General features: G+C 38.8%; 1 protein-coding gene across 1 annotated transcript in view; it reads right to left on the bottom strand.

Moving 5' to 3' along the window:
- The window catches only part of LOC140737548 (uncharacterized), a 40,539-nt gene that overhangs the window by 6,469 nt on the left and 15,705 nt on the right, over window positions 1-18,365 (bottom strand). The window contains exons 7-8 of the mRNA XM_073063994.1: window positions 15,087-15,164; window positions 10,518-10,565 (exon numbers count right to left, since the gene is read on the bottom strand). Of these exons, the coding sequence (XP_072920095.1) occupies window positions 10,518-10,565; window positions 15,087-15,164 (126 nt within the window). The remainder of the gene's footprint in view (window positions 1-10,517; window positions 10,566-15,086; window positions 15,165-18,365) is intronic.

Genomic DNA, 18,365 nt, shown 5'->3' with positions numbered 1-18,365 from the left:
CAAGCATACCCAGAAACAGAAAAATATTTTGTACTTGTACAATAGTTCCATTTAATATCAGATAATATATACAATATACAACCTGAAATTCTTACTCTCCACAGTCATCCTCAAAACAGAAGGGTACCCCAAAGAATGAGTGACAGTAAAAAAAATGTTAAAACCCCAAAGCCTCCACTGCTCCCCCTCCCACGCATCAACCCTCCCCGTCCCCCACTCACTACAGCAAAAAAGCAGCAGCACCCACCACCCACCAAACAAGCAATAGCAAAGCCCCCAAGAGAGACCATGATCTGCAGTACAACCACAACTAAGCAGTCACCCGACAATTCAACATACCACAAGGAGAAGAACGTACTTAATCATTTCTCTGCTAAATTAATCAAATTACTAAGACTACTAGCTCCAACAAGAAATAATTCATACAAGTTTCAATTACATATACAAAACTGTACCACAGGTACAGATAGTGGAGTGGATGAAAAATATTCACTCTGATCTCCAACGATCGAATTTCCTATTAAACTCCAACTGAAATCCATAGGATTGGAAAGCAAATGAGTTACTAACATCCAGGAGATAATCAACTATTAATAACAAGAACTGTAAATATAAACAACACAGCCTGTAACAGTGTAGGAGGATATTTAGAACATGACAGTGAAATAATACTTTTCTCTGCAACTAGACTATCACTTCATAAAATATCCCATGGCTAAAATAATTTTCATCCTTTGGGATATTGCCCGAGGTGAGCACCAAGGGAAATTGACTCTTTGTATTGTATGCAATAAAATTCACAATACAAGAATAACACTAACTAGATGATAACAAAAAAATCATTACAGTGGCAATTCACTGAATAATTTTATATGCTAAAAGTTGCATCTATTTAAATGTCTAAATGAATTGTAGCTTAACATCATTCACCACAATAATTTATTTGAAAAATCCAGGAGATACATCAAATAGAGAAACAGAGATAAGTATAATTATTTATAACTGTGATTATTTCCATAAATAAAATTAGTGAAAAGGTCATTATAATTGAAAATAAATCTAATCTATTTTGTAGGACAGGACTAAGGGAATACTTAATAAATATTCCATTAACAATCCATAGTGAACTATTTATTTTTCCTGGAGTAAGAGAGTCCCATACCACATAGACGATCTTTTAGGTCTACCATGTCTATGTCAACAATCAAGTACCCATCCATATCAATCCCATAGCTTTCTTTGCCTTGTTGATTTAAGTGCTCATCTAGATTCTTTTGAAATGTGTGAGATTATCTGCCTCCACCACTAACTCAGCATGTTCCTAACGTCAACTATCCTCCAGATGAAAAGAAAATCTTCCCTTTAAACCTCCTACTGTTTAGCCCAACCCCTCCTGCAGTTATAAACATTTCAGCTAAGGGGAAGAATTTAGAGCTGCCAGGATCATGGGTTGGTTTTGTATTTACTGCCATTAAGGCTGCTTCAATGTTTAGTCTTAGTGCTGCTTTATGTCTGATCTCATGGGCCTTCTTCCCAAACAGAAACAAGGGGCGAAGAAACCTAGAGACAAGAGCTGCTTGCCAGAGAGATGGAAAGAGGAAAGGTGCTCTGGATAGCAGAAGTGATAACACAAGAGCATTTCTAGAGACATGCTCCCATCTGCAGTTTTTTTTTGAAGAGTAATTATAGCCACACAGGATAAAAGCAGGCATTTCAACTCAAACACATTGGTTAGCAAGCACCCATTTACACTAATCTTACACTAATTTTGTTTTATTCTTCCCACCTGCCTTTCAATTCCTCCTGGATTCTACCACAAAGCTGCACAATAGAATCATTCCCAATAGCCAATTAACCTACAAAAATACACATCTTTGTGGGTGGAAACCATATCACCTAGATAAAACCCATGCAGTCACAGGGAGAGCTCGAAAGTTTCATAAGTTCAGCAGTCAAGCTCGTAAGTATGTGGGAGCAGCACTACTTTTCATCACGATTTCAGACCACCTTCTGCAGGAACTACTAAATCACTCTGTCTGTGGACCTCTGGAATCATGTGCATTTCAATCTGTAGCATTCCAGCTGAAGTCAACTGTTATACATAATATTTGGAGTTAATAATCCTCAAATAAAGAGCAGCAGGTCATGCAGATGTATGGATTTACATGGATTTCAGGGAATCATAGAATAGTATTTTGTACACATGAAAGCCTCAAGTTGTTCATGAACTTATTGTGCTATTGGGAACCTTACATGGCTCTTTCATTTTGAGTCTCAGTGTTTTGGATGCTAAGGAACATGTTGGTGAAGCTAGACTTCCTCCATCCTCTTAGACATTTCAAGCATGCTTTCAAGGAGGCTTAACAATGATCCAAGCATTTCAAAGTGTATGAGCAATAGTCTTCATCTGTGAGATGCTCTAAGAATGTCTGAGTCCTCCAGAGCAGAACCAATGTGCACCTTCATGCACTGGGGAAGCTAGCACATAAGCCACACATTTTTTTTGGCCGGAATGCTGTCCACTTGCACCTGGTGACACAGCCTGTGCAGACCTTACACTTCTAACATCTGAGCTGATGGTTACAGGTGTCAGGTGGAGAGACATCTTATTCATTTTCTATCTGTTCACCGCAGACTGGATTTCTCAGGTGTCTGATGGGCCATAATCCTCAATGTTCACATTTATCACATATTGTACTCTGACCAATAGAACATCTGGTTGAGAATATTTAGTCCATGAAAGAAGTGACCAGTCAAAGGACCGCCAGTTTCAAGCATAATACAAACAATGAAGGATCAATGCATCCTCACAGTCAGACAATAAGTGGAGTGTTCAGAGAGAGGCACAGCCAGAGATACATTTCCTCAAAGGAGAAAGCAAGGGGTAGATCCACATCAAAGATTAAAATTGAGAACAGAGAAGTTTAGGAATTGGAAAGGAAGAAGGAAAGTAAAAAAGCAATCAAAACAGAGGTAGAAAAATAGAGTTCTCAAAGGAATGGAATTAGAGACCATTACCACTGAGTTCATGATACTTACCTGTGTAACATAAACATTGTATGACTGTATTTGTTGAGGCTTTTAGTGTTAATTGATACTTAAGTTAAGAATAAGAAGAAGAATAAGTTATGGAGGCAATCATGCTAATGTAATAGTCATGGAGCAGAATGGCAAACCAGATGTGTAAGCTTTAAAGTTCAAACTAAATTTATTATCAAGGTAGATATGAGTATGTCACCCTGTAGATACGAGTATGTCACCCTGAGACTAATACAGCTCTGAGATTCATTTTCTTGACATACTCAACAAATTCATAGAAAAATAACCATAACAGAATCAATGAAAGGCCTCACCAACTTGGGTGTTCAACCAGTGTGCAAAAGACAACAAGCTGTGCAAATACAAAAAGAAAGAAATAATAATACATAAATAAGCAATAAATAGAAAACATAAGATGCTGAGTCCCTGACAGTAAGTCCATTGGTTATTGGAGCATTTCATTGATTGGTCAAGTGAAGTTGAGTAAAGTTATCCCCTTTGGTTCAAGAGCCTGATGACTGAGGAGTGATAACTGTTCTTGAACCTGGGAGTGAGAGTCCTAAGGTTCTTGTACCCTCTTCCTGATGGTAGCAGCAAGGAGAGAGCAAGACATGGGTGGTGGAGGGGTCAGTGATGATGGATGTTGTTTTCCTGCAATGGTGGTTCATGTAGATGTGCTCATTGATGGGATTGGTTTCACCCATGATGGACAGGGCTATGTCCACTATTTCTTGTAGGATTTTCCATTCAAGGGCATTTCTGTTTCCATACCAGGCAGTGATGCAGCCAGTCAATATACTCTCCACTGAACATCTATGGAAGTTTGTCAAAGTTTTGTACGTCATGTTGAATCTTTGCAAGCTCCTAAAGAAATAGAGGCAGTGCTGTGGTTTCGTTGTAATTGTCCTTACGTGCTGGACCCAGGACAAGTCCTCCGAAATAATAACACTGAGGATTTTAAAGTTGCTGATCCTCTCCAGCTCTGATCCTCCAATGAGGACTGGCTCATGGACCTCTGGTTTCCTACTCCTGAAATCAATCATCAGCTCTTTGGTCTTTCTGACATTGAGTAAGATTAATATTATGGCACCACTCAGCCAGTTTTTCAATCTCCCTCCCATATGCTGATTTGTCACCACATTTGAATTGGCCCACAACAGTAGATTCATCAGCAAACTTGAAAATGACATTGGAGCTGTGCTTAGCCACACAGTCATAAGTGTAAATCAAGTCGAGTAGCGGCTAAACACATAGCTTTGTGGTGCACCTTTACTGATGAAGATCTTGGAGGAGATATTATTGCCAATCTGAGCTAACTGGGATCTGCAAATGATGAAATCCAAGATCCAATTGCACAAAGAGGTATTGAGGCCAAGGTCTTGCAGCTTATTGATTAGTTTTGAGGGGATGATGGCATTGAATGCTGAGCTGTAGTTGGTAAAGAGCATCCACCTTTGCTGTACAGATGTTCCAGTTTTGAGTCAAGAGCCAATGAAATGGAGTCTGTTGTTGCTTCAGTAGGCAAACTGGAGTGGATTTCCGTTGCTTCACAGGCAGGAGTTATGCTTCATCACCAACCTCTCAAAACATTTCATCACTGTGAATGTAAATGTTATTGGACAATAGTCATTGAGACAGGTCATCATGTTTTTCTTGGGCACCTGTCTAATTGAAGCCTGCTTGAAGCAAGTGAATACCTCAGTCTGCCGAAGTGAGAGATTAAAGATCTCAGTAAAGACTAAAACCAGATGATCAGCATAGGTCTTTAGTACTTGGCCAGTTACCCTATCTGGGCCGGATGCGTAACATGGGTTCGCGCATCAGCTTCAGAGACTGAAAACATAGGATCATCGGAGGCTGTGGGAGTTGTGATGGTTCCTCCATGTTTTGACAGTCGAAGCAAGCATAGAAGGAATTCAGCTCAACTGGAAATAAAGCCCTTCTGTCTCTCTTGTCACTTGATTTAACTTCATAAGAGGTGATACTATTCAAGCCCTGCCACAGCTGTCAAGTATCTTTCGTTGAGTCAAGTTTAGTCAGGAATTGCCACTTTGCCCGTGAGCTGGCTTTCCAGAGATTGTACTGGACATCTTGTAACTTCCTTGGTCACCAGACTTGATTTCTCAGATCTGGCTCTCAGTAGACTGTGAATCTCATGGTCTATACAGGACTTCTGACGGGGAAGACTCTGAATGCCTTTGCAGGGACACACTCTTCTAAAACTGTTTCAATAAAGTCCGAGACAACAATGGTGCATTCATTCAGATCTGCAGGTGAGTCCTTGAACATGGCCCGGTTCACTGACTCAAAGCAATCCCACAGCTGCTCTTTTGCCTCCCACGGCCACCTCTTGATTACCCTAATTTCTGAAGCATTGCTCTTTTGGCCTCTGTCTATATACAGGTAGGAAGACAGCCAAGTGATCCAATTTACCAAACTGTGGTCTGGGCATGGAATGGTAGGCATTCCTTATCTTAGTATAACACTGGTCTAGTACATTGGAACCTCTGGTGCTACACACTATATACTGATGGTAATTTACTTCAGAAAAGCCTGTTGAAGACCCCAACTATGATTTGAAATGCATCAGGATGAACTATTTCTTGTTTGGAGATGGCATCGTGCAGTATCTCAAGCACTTGATTATAGTCCACCGCTGGTAATATGTAAACTGTGGTCAGGATTATGGAGGAGACCTCCCTTGGTAAATAGAGCAGATGACATTTGACCCTTAGATACTCAAGGTCAGGATAACATGAGATCGACAAAACTGCCACATTGGAGAACCACCAAGAGTTTATCACGCACCCTACATGAAGAAATGATTTACTGGAATCACCAGTACCATTTGAAGTAGTCATTGCAGAGATTTCAAGAACAGGTTTGAGTGAAGAACTTAAGGGTGAAAATTCATCTGATTAAATGTGTAACAGTGCATGTACCTCAGTAAATAATTAATGGTATAATTTCAAAATATACTGCAATTAGCTATATGATGGCATAATTTAATGGATCTAAATAATTGATGGTTTACATTGAAGTTATATTGCTTCTTAAAGAGGAACAATGTTTGAAATGTGTGTGAATGTACCTTTAAGATCTGAGTGCATCCTTTTTTTTAATCACTATTTCATTTAAGAGTGGCTGCTTTCAATAAAAATCATTATCATTATCTCATCCAAGTAATAGCACTTGGCACAACACCAAATAATCCATTAACATCACAAATCTTTTAAGTTATCTGTGTCAAGGTAACTTTGTATTGTTTAGCAATGAGCAATAGTGAACTTATTGTCTCTGGAGATTTCCTCTACAGTTAAAATTTGGTCTCTCGGTAGTATTAGTCATCATTGATATTCTCGGTGGGACCAAGAAGTTATTATAAATTACTTTTCTCAAATGACTGTAATGTGTTATGCTTCCTGGGATCTCTTCAGAACCATAGTCTGCAATGAAATTATGAAAACTTCACTTTGGACATTAAAGGTGACAGGAATGTACCTACAAAAGCAGAGATAAAATCACATTAGATTGCCAAGATTTAAACCATATCTGAATGTGACCCAATTAGTACTTTTCCAGTATATGAGCCTTAATGACCATTTAATCTGATATCCAGTTATGTTAATAGCCAGAAAACCAAAGGGCAAATGCCAAATTCCAAGTCATTTTCTTCAGTGAACAAGGTTTCACAGTAGGAACACAAATTTGTATTGTTTGATCCTGAAGAGGAGTGTGGGAACAAAATGAGTTCATATACTATACAATATACTTTGCAAGGGTTATATACAGTAATCACTAAATGCAGTAATTTCTCATTCTGAGTGATGTATTCTCTGCTAGTCCTTCTGTGGTACTCAAATATGCTCTGATACATCCACACAACTTTACTGTCATGATTATGCAAACTGAATGTTGTAAGAAAATACTGTGCCGAACATGTACTTAATTTAGAAATTGCCCAGGGTTACCCATAGCCCTCTATTTTCCTAAGCTCCATGTCTCTTAAAAGACCCTATTGTATCCACCTCCACCACTGTCACTGGCAGCCCATTCCACACACTCACCACTTTTTGAGTAAAATATTTTGAGTAAAACACCTGACATTTTGCTTTGTAAGTACTTCCAAGCACCTTAAAACTGTGCCCTGTCATATTAGCCATTTCAGCCCTGGGAAAAAAGCCTCTGACTATCCACATGATCAATGCCTCTCATCATCTTATACACCTCTATCAGGAAACCTCTCATCCTCCGTTGCTCCGAGGAGAAAAGGCCAAGTTCACTCAACCTATTCTCATAAGGCATGCTCCCCAATCCAGGCAACATCCTTGTAAATCTCCTCTGCACCCTTTCTATGGCTTCCACATCCTTCCTGTAGTGAGGTGACCAGAACTGAGCACAGTACTCCAAGTGGGGTCTGATCAGGGTCCTATATAGCTGTAACATTATCTCTCAGCTCCTAAACTAAATCCCATGATTGATGAAGGCCAATACAACATATGCCTTCTTAACCACAGAGTCAACCTGCACATTTTTCGATGTGGAAAAATGAGAGGTTACTCATTCCTGAAGCTATAATGAAAGAGCTGTGTTTTTTTTAATGGAGAGAGATGAAAAAATTTTGATGTTCAAAATCGTCTTGTGACACTATACCTGAATCATTAGAAGTTAATATTCAGGTTCACCAATTAGATGGCATGATAACCTTTTTCACAACAAGATTTGGGTTCAACAGCATCTTGCTCCAATTATAGAGAGCAACATTAAGAACACATCTAGAACATTGTGCCAAGTGTGATTTCCCTATCTAGGAAAGGAGAGCATTTACAAAAAGAAAAAAAAAATCATTGAGTTGATTCTTTGGATAGGGAAAGTTGGGAGCATTGTCCCGTGAGGAGATATTAAATAGACAGGGTCAATAGACACTTGATATCAGTGGAAATTGGAGATTGTCATTGGAGCGTAAAGATAACAGAGTCTTAACAGTCTAAACACAGGAACAATGTTGCTCTTGGCTGGGATATTTAGAACAAGATGCCAGTCTCAAAATAAGAAATTGACCATTCAGGGCAGAGATTAGAAAAATTTATCTTCACACGGGGATCATGAATCTTTGGAATTCTTAACCAAAGAGAGACTCAACTGATGAGTATATTCAAGAGTGAGTTCAATGGATATTAAAGGTCTCAAAGAACGTGTGTTTAGTAAAGGAAAGTGGGTACTGAGATTAAATAATCACGTATGATCTTCCTGAATGGTGGAGCAGGCACAAAGGATGAATGAAACATTCCTGCTCCCAAATCTTGCATCATCATTCTATTCTGTTCTTTATCCTTTTTAAAGCACCATTCAAAAAGAGGTTAATGTCACTTGCATTTTTGGGATGTTGACAAAAATGTTTATCTGTAGGCCCTCATTTATGGATAATCATAAACACACTTGCAAAGACAAATCACCCACATCAGCACTTCCCTCAACAGATACTGGAAAATATCTACCTATTACTCCCAAATATTCAGGAAGACTGGATTCATATAGTTCCTACCTCTGTGCTCTTTTCAAATCTAATTTCACATAATGAGCCAGCCTTTCATTAAACTCAACCATAAGATCTCACATTTCTCCAAGTCACCTCTCATGTCATCATTCATTAACTTGTCCCTGAAATCTCTCTGTATTCTCCTCACAATTCGCACTGCAACAAAGGTTTGTATCACAACAGTATAAAGTAATGTGTAAGTAGCAGAGCACATTTGAAGCTTACTTACCTGGGATCAAAGTGTATATCTAATGAATAAAATAGTTTTGTCCATATTTTTAATTCTGTAGGAATTTGACCAAAATAGACTCTTGGAATTTTCCAGTAAACCATTAACTATGTTCATGACACTTGGTGGAGTGGGATCACAGAAAATGTAATTAATTATATTAAACTCAAGTAAAAATTGAAAATTAAAAGCTGAAGGGAATGAAACCATCTAAAATTCTCAAAACCCACTGTGGAAGATTGACTTACCATGTGGAATAGCATACAGTTATTTTACAGAAGAAGGTAAGCTGCAGGAAAGAAATAGAGAATGATCAAAGGAGCCCAGTGATTAAGAAAGGGAAGAGGGAAGAGGGAATGAGGAAAGGTGTGCAGACTAATGAGGCTTACGTAAACTGACGGAGGTAAAAATCCATGGTCAATGCTAGTATATGGCAAAGCAGTTGAAAATTAAGCGAGCAACAAGATAAAAGATCCTTTCTCAGTTATTTTTTTTAAAAGTTTTACCTTTTTTTTTAAATTCAAGAGGCCCTGGGGTATGTGAACTTGTCGCTGAGGGGAACCCTACATATAGAGGGACCCACGTGACTCTTCCTGCCATTGTTGCAAACCGAGTATTTGACAAGCACCTCCTGTGCCATAGCTTTCTGCATATAATGACCCTCCCCTGACATCAGACACTCTGCCAAATCAACAGAATATGGACAGGATACAAAACCTAGACTCATCTCCTTTAATTGAAAGGTGACAATTCTCCAACCACTGCTCTGGGGCAGCACCCTGTTCGGTACGACTGCCTGAGCACAGGGACCGATGGAAGCTAGTTTCATTCTGGATCGGAAACTCTATTCAGTTGATTCAATCATTCAAGTCATCCAAGACTGATGGCAATTCACTTGAATTTGGTTAAGGAATAAACACACAGAAGACTTGAAGAATGAGAGGTGATCATACCCAGAATGGACATAGAGTGGCCTATACAGACTCTTCACCACTGCCCCTGGATTTATTGTTCTTGTCACTCCTCTCCTTGCTCCTCATTTCTCTCCCTACCTTTCTCCCTGGATTCCTTACTCCTATCGCAGATTCCTGGCTCCACTTCCCTCTTTTCTCATGGAATTGTGCAGCGTAGAAACAGCCACTCAGCCCGCGGGTCTCTGCCAACCATTATGATCCTCATTGTTCTCCTAGGGCTTCTCAAGCTCCTTGATCTTTTCTCTTCAGATCCTTTGCTTCTCTCTTCAGGTGCCTTGCCCTTCTTCTCTAGGCTCTTCAGAGTTCTCCAAAGAAAAAGCTTTTCTTTGTGCTTAAGCATAGGAGTGTGTTATTTGACCCTGGGCAATAAGATTGTCAATGGTGGAGCAAAGGATGTTGGAGATGTACAAAAGCTGTAAGTAAAAATGTTGAAGTGGGCAATTCCTCTGGAGATTTAAACATGCTGAGTATTTCAAATTGACAGAATAACATCAATTTTCAATAAGATTCAAAAATTGAAGGAAGACATTTCAAAAAAATACTGATACTGTATGTATTTAACACAAAGCAATTATATCTTGATTACTGTAATACTTTGAGCAATCATGAATCATTTTTCTCATCACATTATCAACCCAATGAAACATATCACAATATATTAAATTAGCTATATAATATTGTATTAATGCAGTTACACAAAAATGTTTCTAACAGGAATATTAACTATTGATCTTACCAAGCTTAATTGTAACTTAAAAGAACTGCCAGGAATTTCTGTCAGCCCCTGTGAATAAAGAGAAAGAGCATTCTGTTAAAACAAGCTATCAACATTGTAAATATCGTATTACACTCACACTTTCATGTAAGACATGAGATATTGTGATCACCTTAGAAATGATTATAAAAGTGTTGAGATTCTCCACTGATTACTAAAATCGGGAATTAACTCCACCCAAAGGAACTTTCAAGATTAAGAACGACAGATCTTTATAAAGTGTGGTTATTACGTGATTTACAGCAACAAGTAAATTAAAATACAGTTCAACAATAAACAGAATATAATTGTAAGCAGAATATAAGGACAGAATAAATGTATGGGAGCTGGCCTGTTGACTCCAAGCCTGCTCCACTGTTCATTAAGATGAATATTTCCTGTAAAACAAGAGGCAGCTCTATCTGAACATCTGAATGTTTCAATTTCCTACCACTTAAAAATAATATGACACTTGTTTATATTTCTTACTGAGTTAAATCACATCATTGTTTCACATTATTTGACTATTTCTTTACCCATTACCCAAACCTGTCTACATCCTCTGAAGCCTTTCTGTTTAAACATAGGCAACCTCCTGTTTTTAAGCAGCGGTCCCCCATTTTATGGTAGAAACTCTCGTGAGAGGAAGTATCTTTTCTACATACACTCTGCCAAAACCCCTCAAGATCTCTGCATTTAACAGAGGTCATGACTGTAGAACAACAGACCAAGAAGATTTAAGTACATTTAAAACAGGAAATGGGGTAGGTCCAACAATGTGATGAGGCTGAGAATGGATAGGTTGCACAAGCACATATGAGAAAAAGAGAAGTGTCAGAGGAGGTACTTATGTATTATATTAATATTTTAGAAAAGTGAATGGTGCTTGAAGATGAGTGGACAATTAATGGCATTCTTATACTTAAAACTGGAGAAAAAACAAGCTAAGTGAAAGATCAATCACTTTAAAGCTGTTCACAAGAAAATGAAATCCAATGTTAACTATGAAGTGCAATATTATGGTTGGAAAATAAGGTCAAATTGATGCGTAAAAATAAATGAGGAAGAGGAGCAGAGGAAGCAGATACACAAATGAAGTGTAGCAAATCATGATATTAAAACCTATAGATGTTATATGCTCAGAGATCAGAATAGTTAAACAGAGAATTGTATTGTCTATCAGCAAGGGAAAAATCCAATACTATGAACTAAACTAGAAAGAAAATGGACAGACCAGAAAAAGATTTGCAAAAGATCCTCAAGAATGAAACCTGTGCTAAATTTAAATAGAGAAGGGAAGATAGAACACCCTTTGGTCCTTCCTCTGGAAAGGAGTGTTATAATAGATCTTTAGGATCGGATGGGAAATATAAGTGCTTAGAAATAGGACACTTTCATCCATTTTTATGCAGAAAATCAGGGATAAAATTCCTTTTACATGTGTTGTCATACAGCAGACTGGAGGAAACCTGCCCCAAGTGGAAAATTGAACGGAGTACTTTTGGGTACAATTTACCTCAGTACAACTGATGTGTTCCTGATATCACCTGTTCATAGTGATATAAAATGTTTATTTCTGATCTACCATCAGCAGTTGGCACAATAATGAGCTATCATGACCTTAGCTCAGATCTCCAAATGAATCATCGGAGAAAAATGAAATAAACCAGCAGCAAAATGTAATTTAAGGGGACTCACTGGGACATCGAAGTGATGATGCCTAAGTCTGCTGTCTGCCTTTGTAAAGCTCTGCACACTTCACACATCATTACTGGATCTGACAGTGATCATTGCAACTGCAGACAGGAGGGATATTTGCTGCAATCTCTGCAGAATGAAGAATGACTTCTCTTTTGGAAGTTTAAGGACAATCATGACACAACATTTGATCTGCACCAACAACTGAAGGAGGTTGAGGGCATTTCCAGGTATTTTGCAACTTCTGCCTCTCACAATGTTCCCCCTCAAAGCCATGCTAGTCTTTCCTACAGCTACCCTGGCTACTGGGGGGGGGTGGGGGGTGGGGGGTTGGGGCGGGGGCAGGATTTCTCCTTTCATTTTCCAGTCTCTTCCTCTGCTTTTTGCAGTAACGACACAGCAACTCCCATTGAGAATGGCACCTGGTTTGATGCAGAAACTAGTATTAACAATCATAGATGACTTTAAAAACAATAGTTTCCCAACCATACAATATCATAAGGTCTCCAAATTAGGCATGAGCACCAAATGCTGCCCTCACTTAAATTAATAATCCGGTTTATTATTGTCACATACTGAGGTGCAGTGAAAAAGTTGCATACTGTTCATAGAGACCATTTCATTACAATGGTACAATCAGTTGGTCCAAAGTAACAGGGTGCACGGTAAAGTGTTAGAGTACTGAGAGACTGCAGAGCTGCCAAGCAATAAGTTACAAGGTCACAGTGAGGTAGATTCCGAGGTCAAGAGTCCATCTTATTATATCAGGGAACTGTTCAATGATTTTTTTAACAGTAGGATAGAAGCATTCCCTGCGCCTGGCGGTAAGTGTTTTCAGACATTTGTATCTTCTGCCTAATTACATTGGTTGCTTTACTGAGGCAGCGAGAAGTGTTGGTAGAGTCCATTAAGGGGAGGCTGATTTCTGTAACAGGTTGAGCTCTGTCCATGTCTTTCTGCAGATTCTTGCACTCACGAGAAAAGCAGTAGCCATACCAACCAGTGATGCATGTGGATAGGGTGCTTTCCGTGTTGCATCAGTAAAAACTGGAGAGGGTCAATGGGAATGCCAAATTTCTTTGAGGGAGCAGAGTCACCGGTGAGATTTCCCCGCAGTGGCATCGCAGTGGTTGGATCAGGACAAGTTACTGATGATGTTCACTCCTAGGAACTTAAAACTCTGACTGTCGACGTAGACAGGAGCATGTGTACCGGCCCCCTTCCTAAAGTCTGTGGCCAGCTCTCATGTTCTACTGATATTGAGGGAAATGATGTTGTCATGGCACCATGTCTTTAGGCTCTCCATCTTCATCCTTTACTTTGGCCCATTGTTTTTGAGGTATGGCCCATTAGTGTGGTATCATCTGCAAACCTGCAGATGGATTTAGAGCATGATTTGGGCCATGCAATCACAAATGTGCAAGCAGAGGAAGAGGAGGCTAAAGGGACAGTCATCTGGGCTGCCACTGTCAAGGATAATCAGAGTTGAGGTGCTGTTGCCTATCCTTACTAACTATGTTCTGTTAGTCAGGAAGTCAAGGATCCAGTTGCAAAGGAAATAAATGTGAACTCCAACATGCAGACAAGAAGTGATTCCATTCAACAAGAGACAAGAACTAGAGATCATAGAAAGTGGATGATGCACTAGCATACATAAATGCATTGAGCAGAATGTGGAGGGAGGGTTAGGGGAAACAGAGGGTTTAATAGGGATTAAGTGAAGTGAGTGCAAGCTCATAGGGTGTTTGATACATTGATCTGGCTTGGCCTAGTGGCCTACTTCAGTGTTGTAAATAGTTTATAAACAATTTCTCTCCCATTGTTGTTTATAAAGGTATCTCACTTTTAAAAAAAAAATTCAATGAAGTTGTTCAAGTTTTTAAGTGATATATACAAAATGCTGGAGGAACTTAGCAGATCAGGCAGCATCTATGAAAATGAACAGACAACGTTTCGGGCCAAGACCTTTCTTCAGGACTAAAAAGGGGGAAGATGCCAGAATAAAAAGGTGGAGGGAAGGGGAAGAAGGATAACTAGAGGTGGTAGGTGAAGTCAGCTGGGTAGGAAAGGTAAAGGGCTGAAGAGGAAGGAATCTGATTGGAAAGGAGAGGAGGGGAGATAAGTGCTTAAGTGAATAATTGTAGTGAATTTTAGAAGATTCTGTTCTTACTCAAAAATGTTTTGAAATAATTCAACATAAAAGTGGACTCCTGCACTATTAAAAATTATTTTATTTGTAATACTTTCTTGCATCTAATTTTAAACTGTAAATACAGCAAAGCAGAAAGTTAAACCTAAGGAAAATTAAATGGGTTAATATATAAAATAGTTCATTTTGAAACAAAAGTGATAATATATAAATATACATTTGAAATCTTAAGCAAAAATCCTGTTTCAAATGATGTCCAAGTAATGCAAAGTAATAAAAATTCAGAATCCAGCTGCTTATTCTGTGTATCAAGGGAGACCCGTATCCAAAAAGAAACTGAGTCTAGACAAGTGTAAAGCAATTACTAAAGTCAACCAGCTGGGAGCAGGCAGATTACAGTAAACTGTTGCTTTGGTTTGAGTTTAATTGGACTACGATTGAAGTTAAACCCAGCTGGTGTTTGATGGGTCTCCCGAGCACATTCTATGGATAATAGTCTGGCAAGTTGTTGAAGGACAGTAGGGAGGTGAAATTGGTAGTTGACAGCATATTAACAAAAGCTTGAAACATCCTTATGCATAATGTCATCAAACTCACTCTAGAGATGACATTATAGGAAGATTCTATAAACCTCCTTAGCTTAGATTTTATAAACAACAGTAACTGAAAATTTAGCTCTACTGAATCTAGACAAATAAACTTACAAAAATGCCTCCCTCTTCCAAGCTTGCTACTTTCACAAAAGTTGATCGAGGATACTCTTGCGGTGGATTACGAAGAATCTTTGCAAGAAAAAAAAATTTAATATATTTTATTACAATGTAAAATATACAAACATGCTGGAGATACTCCGCTGTTGGATGGCATCTGTGAAGAGAGGAACAGAGTTAGTAGTTCAAGTTGATAACCTTCCATATCATGCTGTATGCTTTTCTACATGTAGGATATTCTACCTTTTAGCATCAAAGTGGAAAATAGAAGCAAAAGGTTGGATTATCTGATTGTAGGCTTAATTATTGGAACTTATTTTTACACTATTTGCAAAGAATAACTACATTAAACAGTACAGCACAGAAACAGGCCTTTCATGTCCACAATGCCTGGACATGATGCCAGATTAAACCAATCCCTTCTGCCTGGACATGATCCATATCCCTCCATTCTCTGCATTTTAATGTGCCTATCTAAACACCATTGTATCAGCTTCTGTTACCATCCCTGGCAGCATGTTCAGGGAACTTACCACTCTCTGTGTAATAAAACTTCACCTGTACATCCCTTTAAAGCTGCCCCTCTCACTTTAAAGCTGTGCCCTCTAGTATTCCACATTTCGAGCCTGGGATACTGATTCCTGTTGTCTGCCTTACCTGTGCCTCTTGTAATATTATAAAGTTAAATCATGTCATCTATCAGCCTTGAAAATTCCAGAGAAATCAATTCAGGTTTCTTCAACTTTTCCTTATACCCTCTAATCCAGGCAGCATCCTGGTAAAACACCTCTGCAATCTCTCCAAAGTCTTTATGATCTTCTTGTAATGGGAAAACCATTACAGGAAGATGGCATACTCAACCAAAGTTATCTTCAAATGTATCATGACTTCTTGAGTCTTCTAATCTGTGCCCCTAGCAATGAAGGCAAACTTTTTCCACTCTACCAACCAATTTCTGAATGGACAATGAACCATGAACATGACCTCAATATTTTTCTCTCTTTTTGTACTACTAATTTATATATACAGTACTGTGCAAAGTCATAGGAACATGTAAAAACCTTCTGCAGAACAAATATGCTTTCAAATATAATGAAATGAAAAATTTCTAAATAACAAAATAAATTACTATAAAGAGCAGTAAACAGTAAAATCTTAAATCAATATTTGGTGTGTACACCCTTTGCTTTAAAACTGCATCAAATTTGCTATGTACACTGTCGTGTAGTTTTATAAGAAAATTGGCTGGTACGTTGTTCCAAGTGTCTTGGAGAATGTGCCACAGTTCTTCTGCAGACTTTGGCCTCACTTGTTTCTGACTCTTCACATAATCCCAGATAGCCTCAATGATGTTACAATTAGGGCTCCATGGAGGCCATACCATCTGTTGCAGAACTCCTTGCTCTTCTTCTCACTGAAGATAGTTCTTTAGGATCTTGGCCATGTGTTTGGGATCATTGACTTGCTGCAGAATGAAGCTGAGACCGATCAGACTCCTCCCTGATGGTATTGTATGATGGATAAGAATCTGCTTGTACTTCTCAGCATTGAGGATTCCATTAATTCTGACCAGGTCACCCACTCCATTTGCAGAGATACAGCCCTAAACCTGCAGGGAACCTTCACTGTGCTTCAGTGTTGGCCACAGACACTTATCAAAGTAGCATTCTCCAGCTCTGCCATGGACAAACTGCCACCTGTTGGAGCCAAAAATTTCAAATTCTGACTTGTCAGTCTAGGGCACTTGCTGCCATTGTTGAGCACTCTAGTCCTTGAGTTTTTGTGAGTAGGTAAGCCTCTTGGCTTTGTTTCCACTTTGGAGGAATGGTAGCAACTCTTCCATGAAGACCACTTCTTACAAGAGTTCTCTGGACCGTAGAGGGGTGAAATTGAGTTCCAGTGGTTCTGTGAGTTCAGAGCTGATAGTAGTGCTGGACAACTTCTGATTTAGAAGGGACATCAGTTTGACGCATCTTTCGTCTGTTGTACTCAGTATCTGTGTTTCTGGCCCTTCACCCTTCCCGTTTCTTTGTGCTTCTTCAGAGGAGCTTGGACAGCACATCTTGAAACTCCTGTCCGACAGGAAATTTCTGCTTGGGAGAGAACTTGCTGATGCAGGATGACCACCCTGTGTCTTGTTGCTATACTCACTCTTGCCATGGTGTAAGAATGAATGATTTGAAGGTTAAGGAAGTCGACTGTACTTCCTAAGAAGGTTGGCGTCATTCAATGTCTGTAGTGAGATGCTGAAGATGTTCTATAGGTCAGTTGTGGAGAGCGCCCTCTTCTTTGTGGTGGCATGTTGGGGAGGAAGCATTAAGAAGAGGGACGCCTCACGTCTTAATAAGCTGGTAAGGAAGGCGGGCTCTGTCGTGGGCAAAGTACTGGAGAGTTTAACATTGGTAGCTGAGCGAAGGGCGCTGAGTAGGCTACGGTCAATTATGGATAACTCTGAACATCCTCTACATAGCACCATCCAGAGACAGAGAAGCAGTTTCAGCGACAGGTTACTATCGATACAATGCTCCTCAGACAGGATGAAGAGGTCAATACTCCCCAATGCCATTAGGCTTTACAATTCTACCGCCAGGACTTAAGAACTTTTTAAAAGCTATTATTAATGCTTTTTGAGATAGTGATTTAGATGCATATCATATTTTTTTTTTACTGAGTTAAGTATTGTATGTAATTAGTTTTGCTACAACAAGTGTATGGGACATTGGAAAAAAAGTTGAATTTCCCCATGGGGATGAATAAAGTATCTATCTATCTATCTATCTATCTATCTATCTATCTATCTGCCACACGTTCACCTTTTAGATTGGTTTCCTTTGCCCAGTTTGATTCCTTCTATATCTGTTTCTGTTTCAGTTAATAAGTTTAGTTCATTATGCCTTTGATCATTAGCACCTGTTTGTTATCTTTGTTCAATCACTTACTGGGCTATACACCTACTAAGTAATCACGTTTTTATCTGAAAAGTGGTCTAAATATGTTACTTTCTTTAATGAAATACAAAAAAAAAATTCTCTGTAGCTTTTTTTGGGAAAATTAATGTTTAGAAATATAAAATTTGCTCTTTTCTACTCACACGTAAATGCAGAGGACAAAATATAAATGTTTAAAAGATGTTTATTTAAAAAACCTAGGGTGCCTGAGGCTATTGCACAGTACTATGTGTCTTATAGATATATGTAATATTTATATATATATACACACACACAAATTTAATTTATAGTTTTTGTTATTACGTATCACAAAGTACTGCTGCTG

The sequence above is a fragment of the Hemitrygon akajei genome, chromosome 13 (assembly GCF_048418815.1).
Source record: "Hemitrygon akajei chromosome 13, sHemAka1.3, whole genome shotgun sequence".
Classification (NCBI taxonomy): Eukaryota; Metazoa; Chordata; class Chondrichthyes; order Myliobatiformes; family Dasyatidae; genus Hemitrygon; species Hemitrygon akajei.
This window is presented reverse-complemented; position numbering and strand designations above follow the sequence as displayed.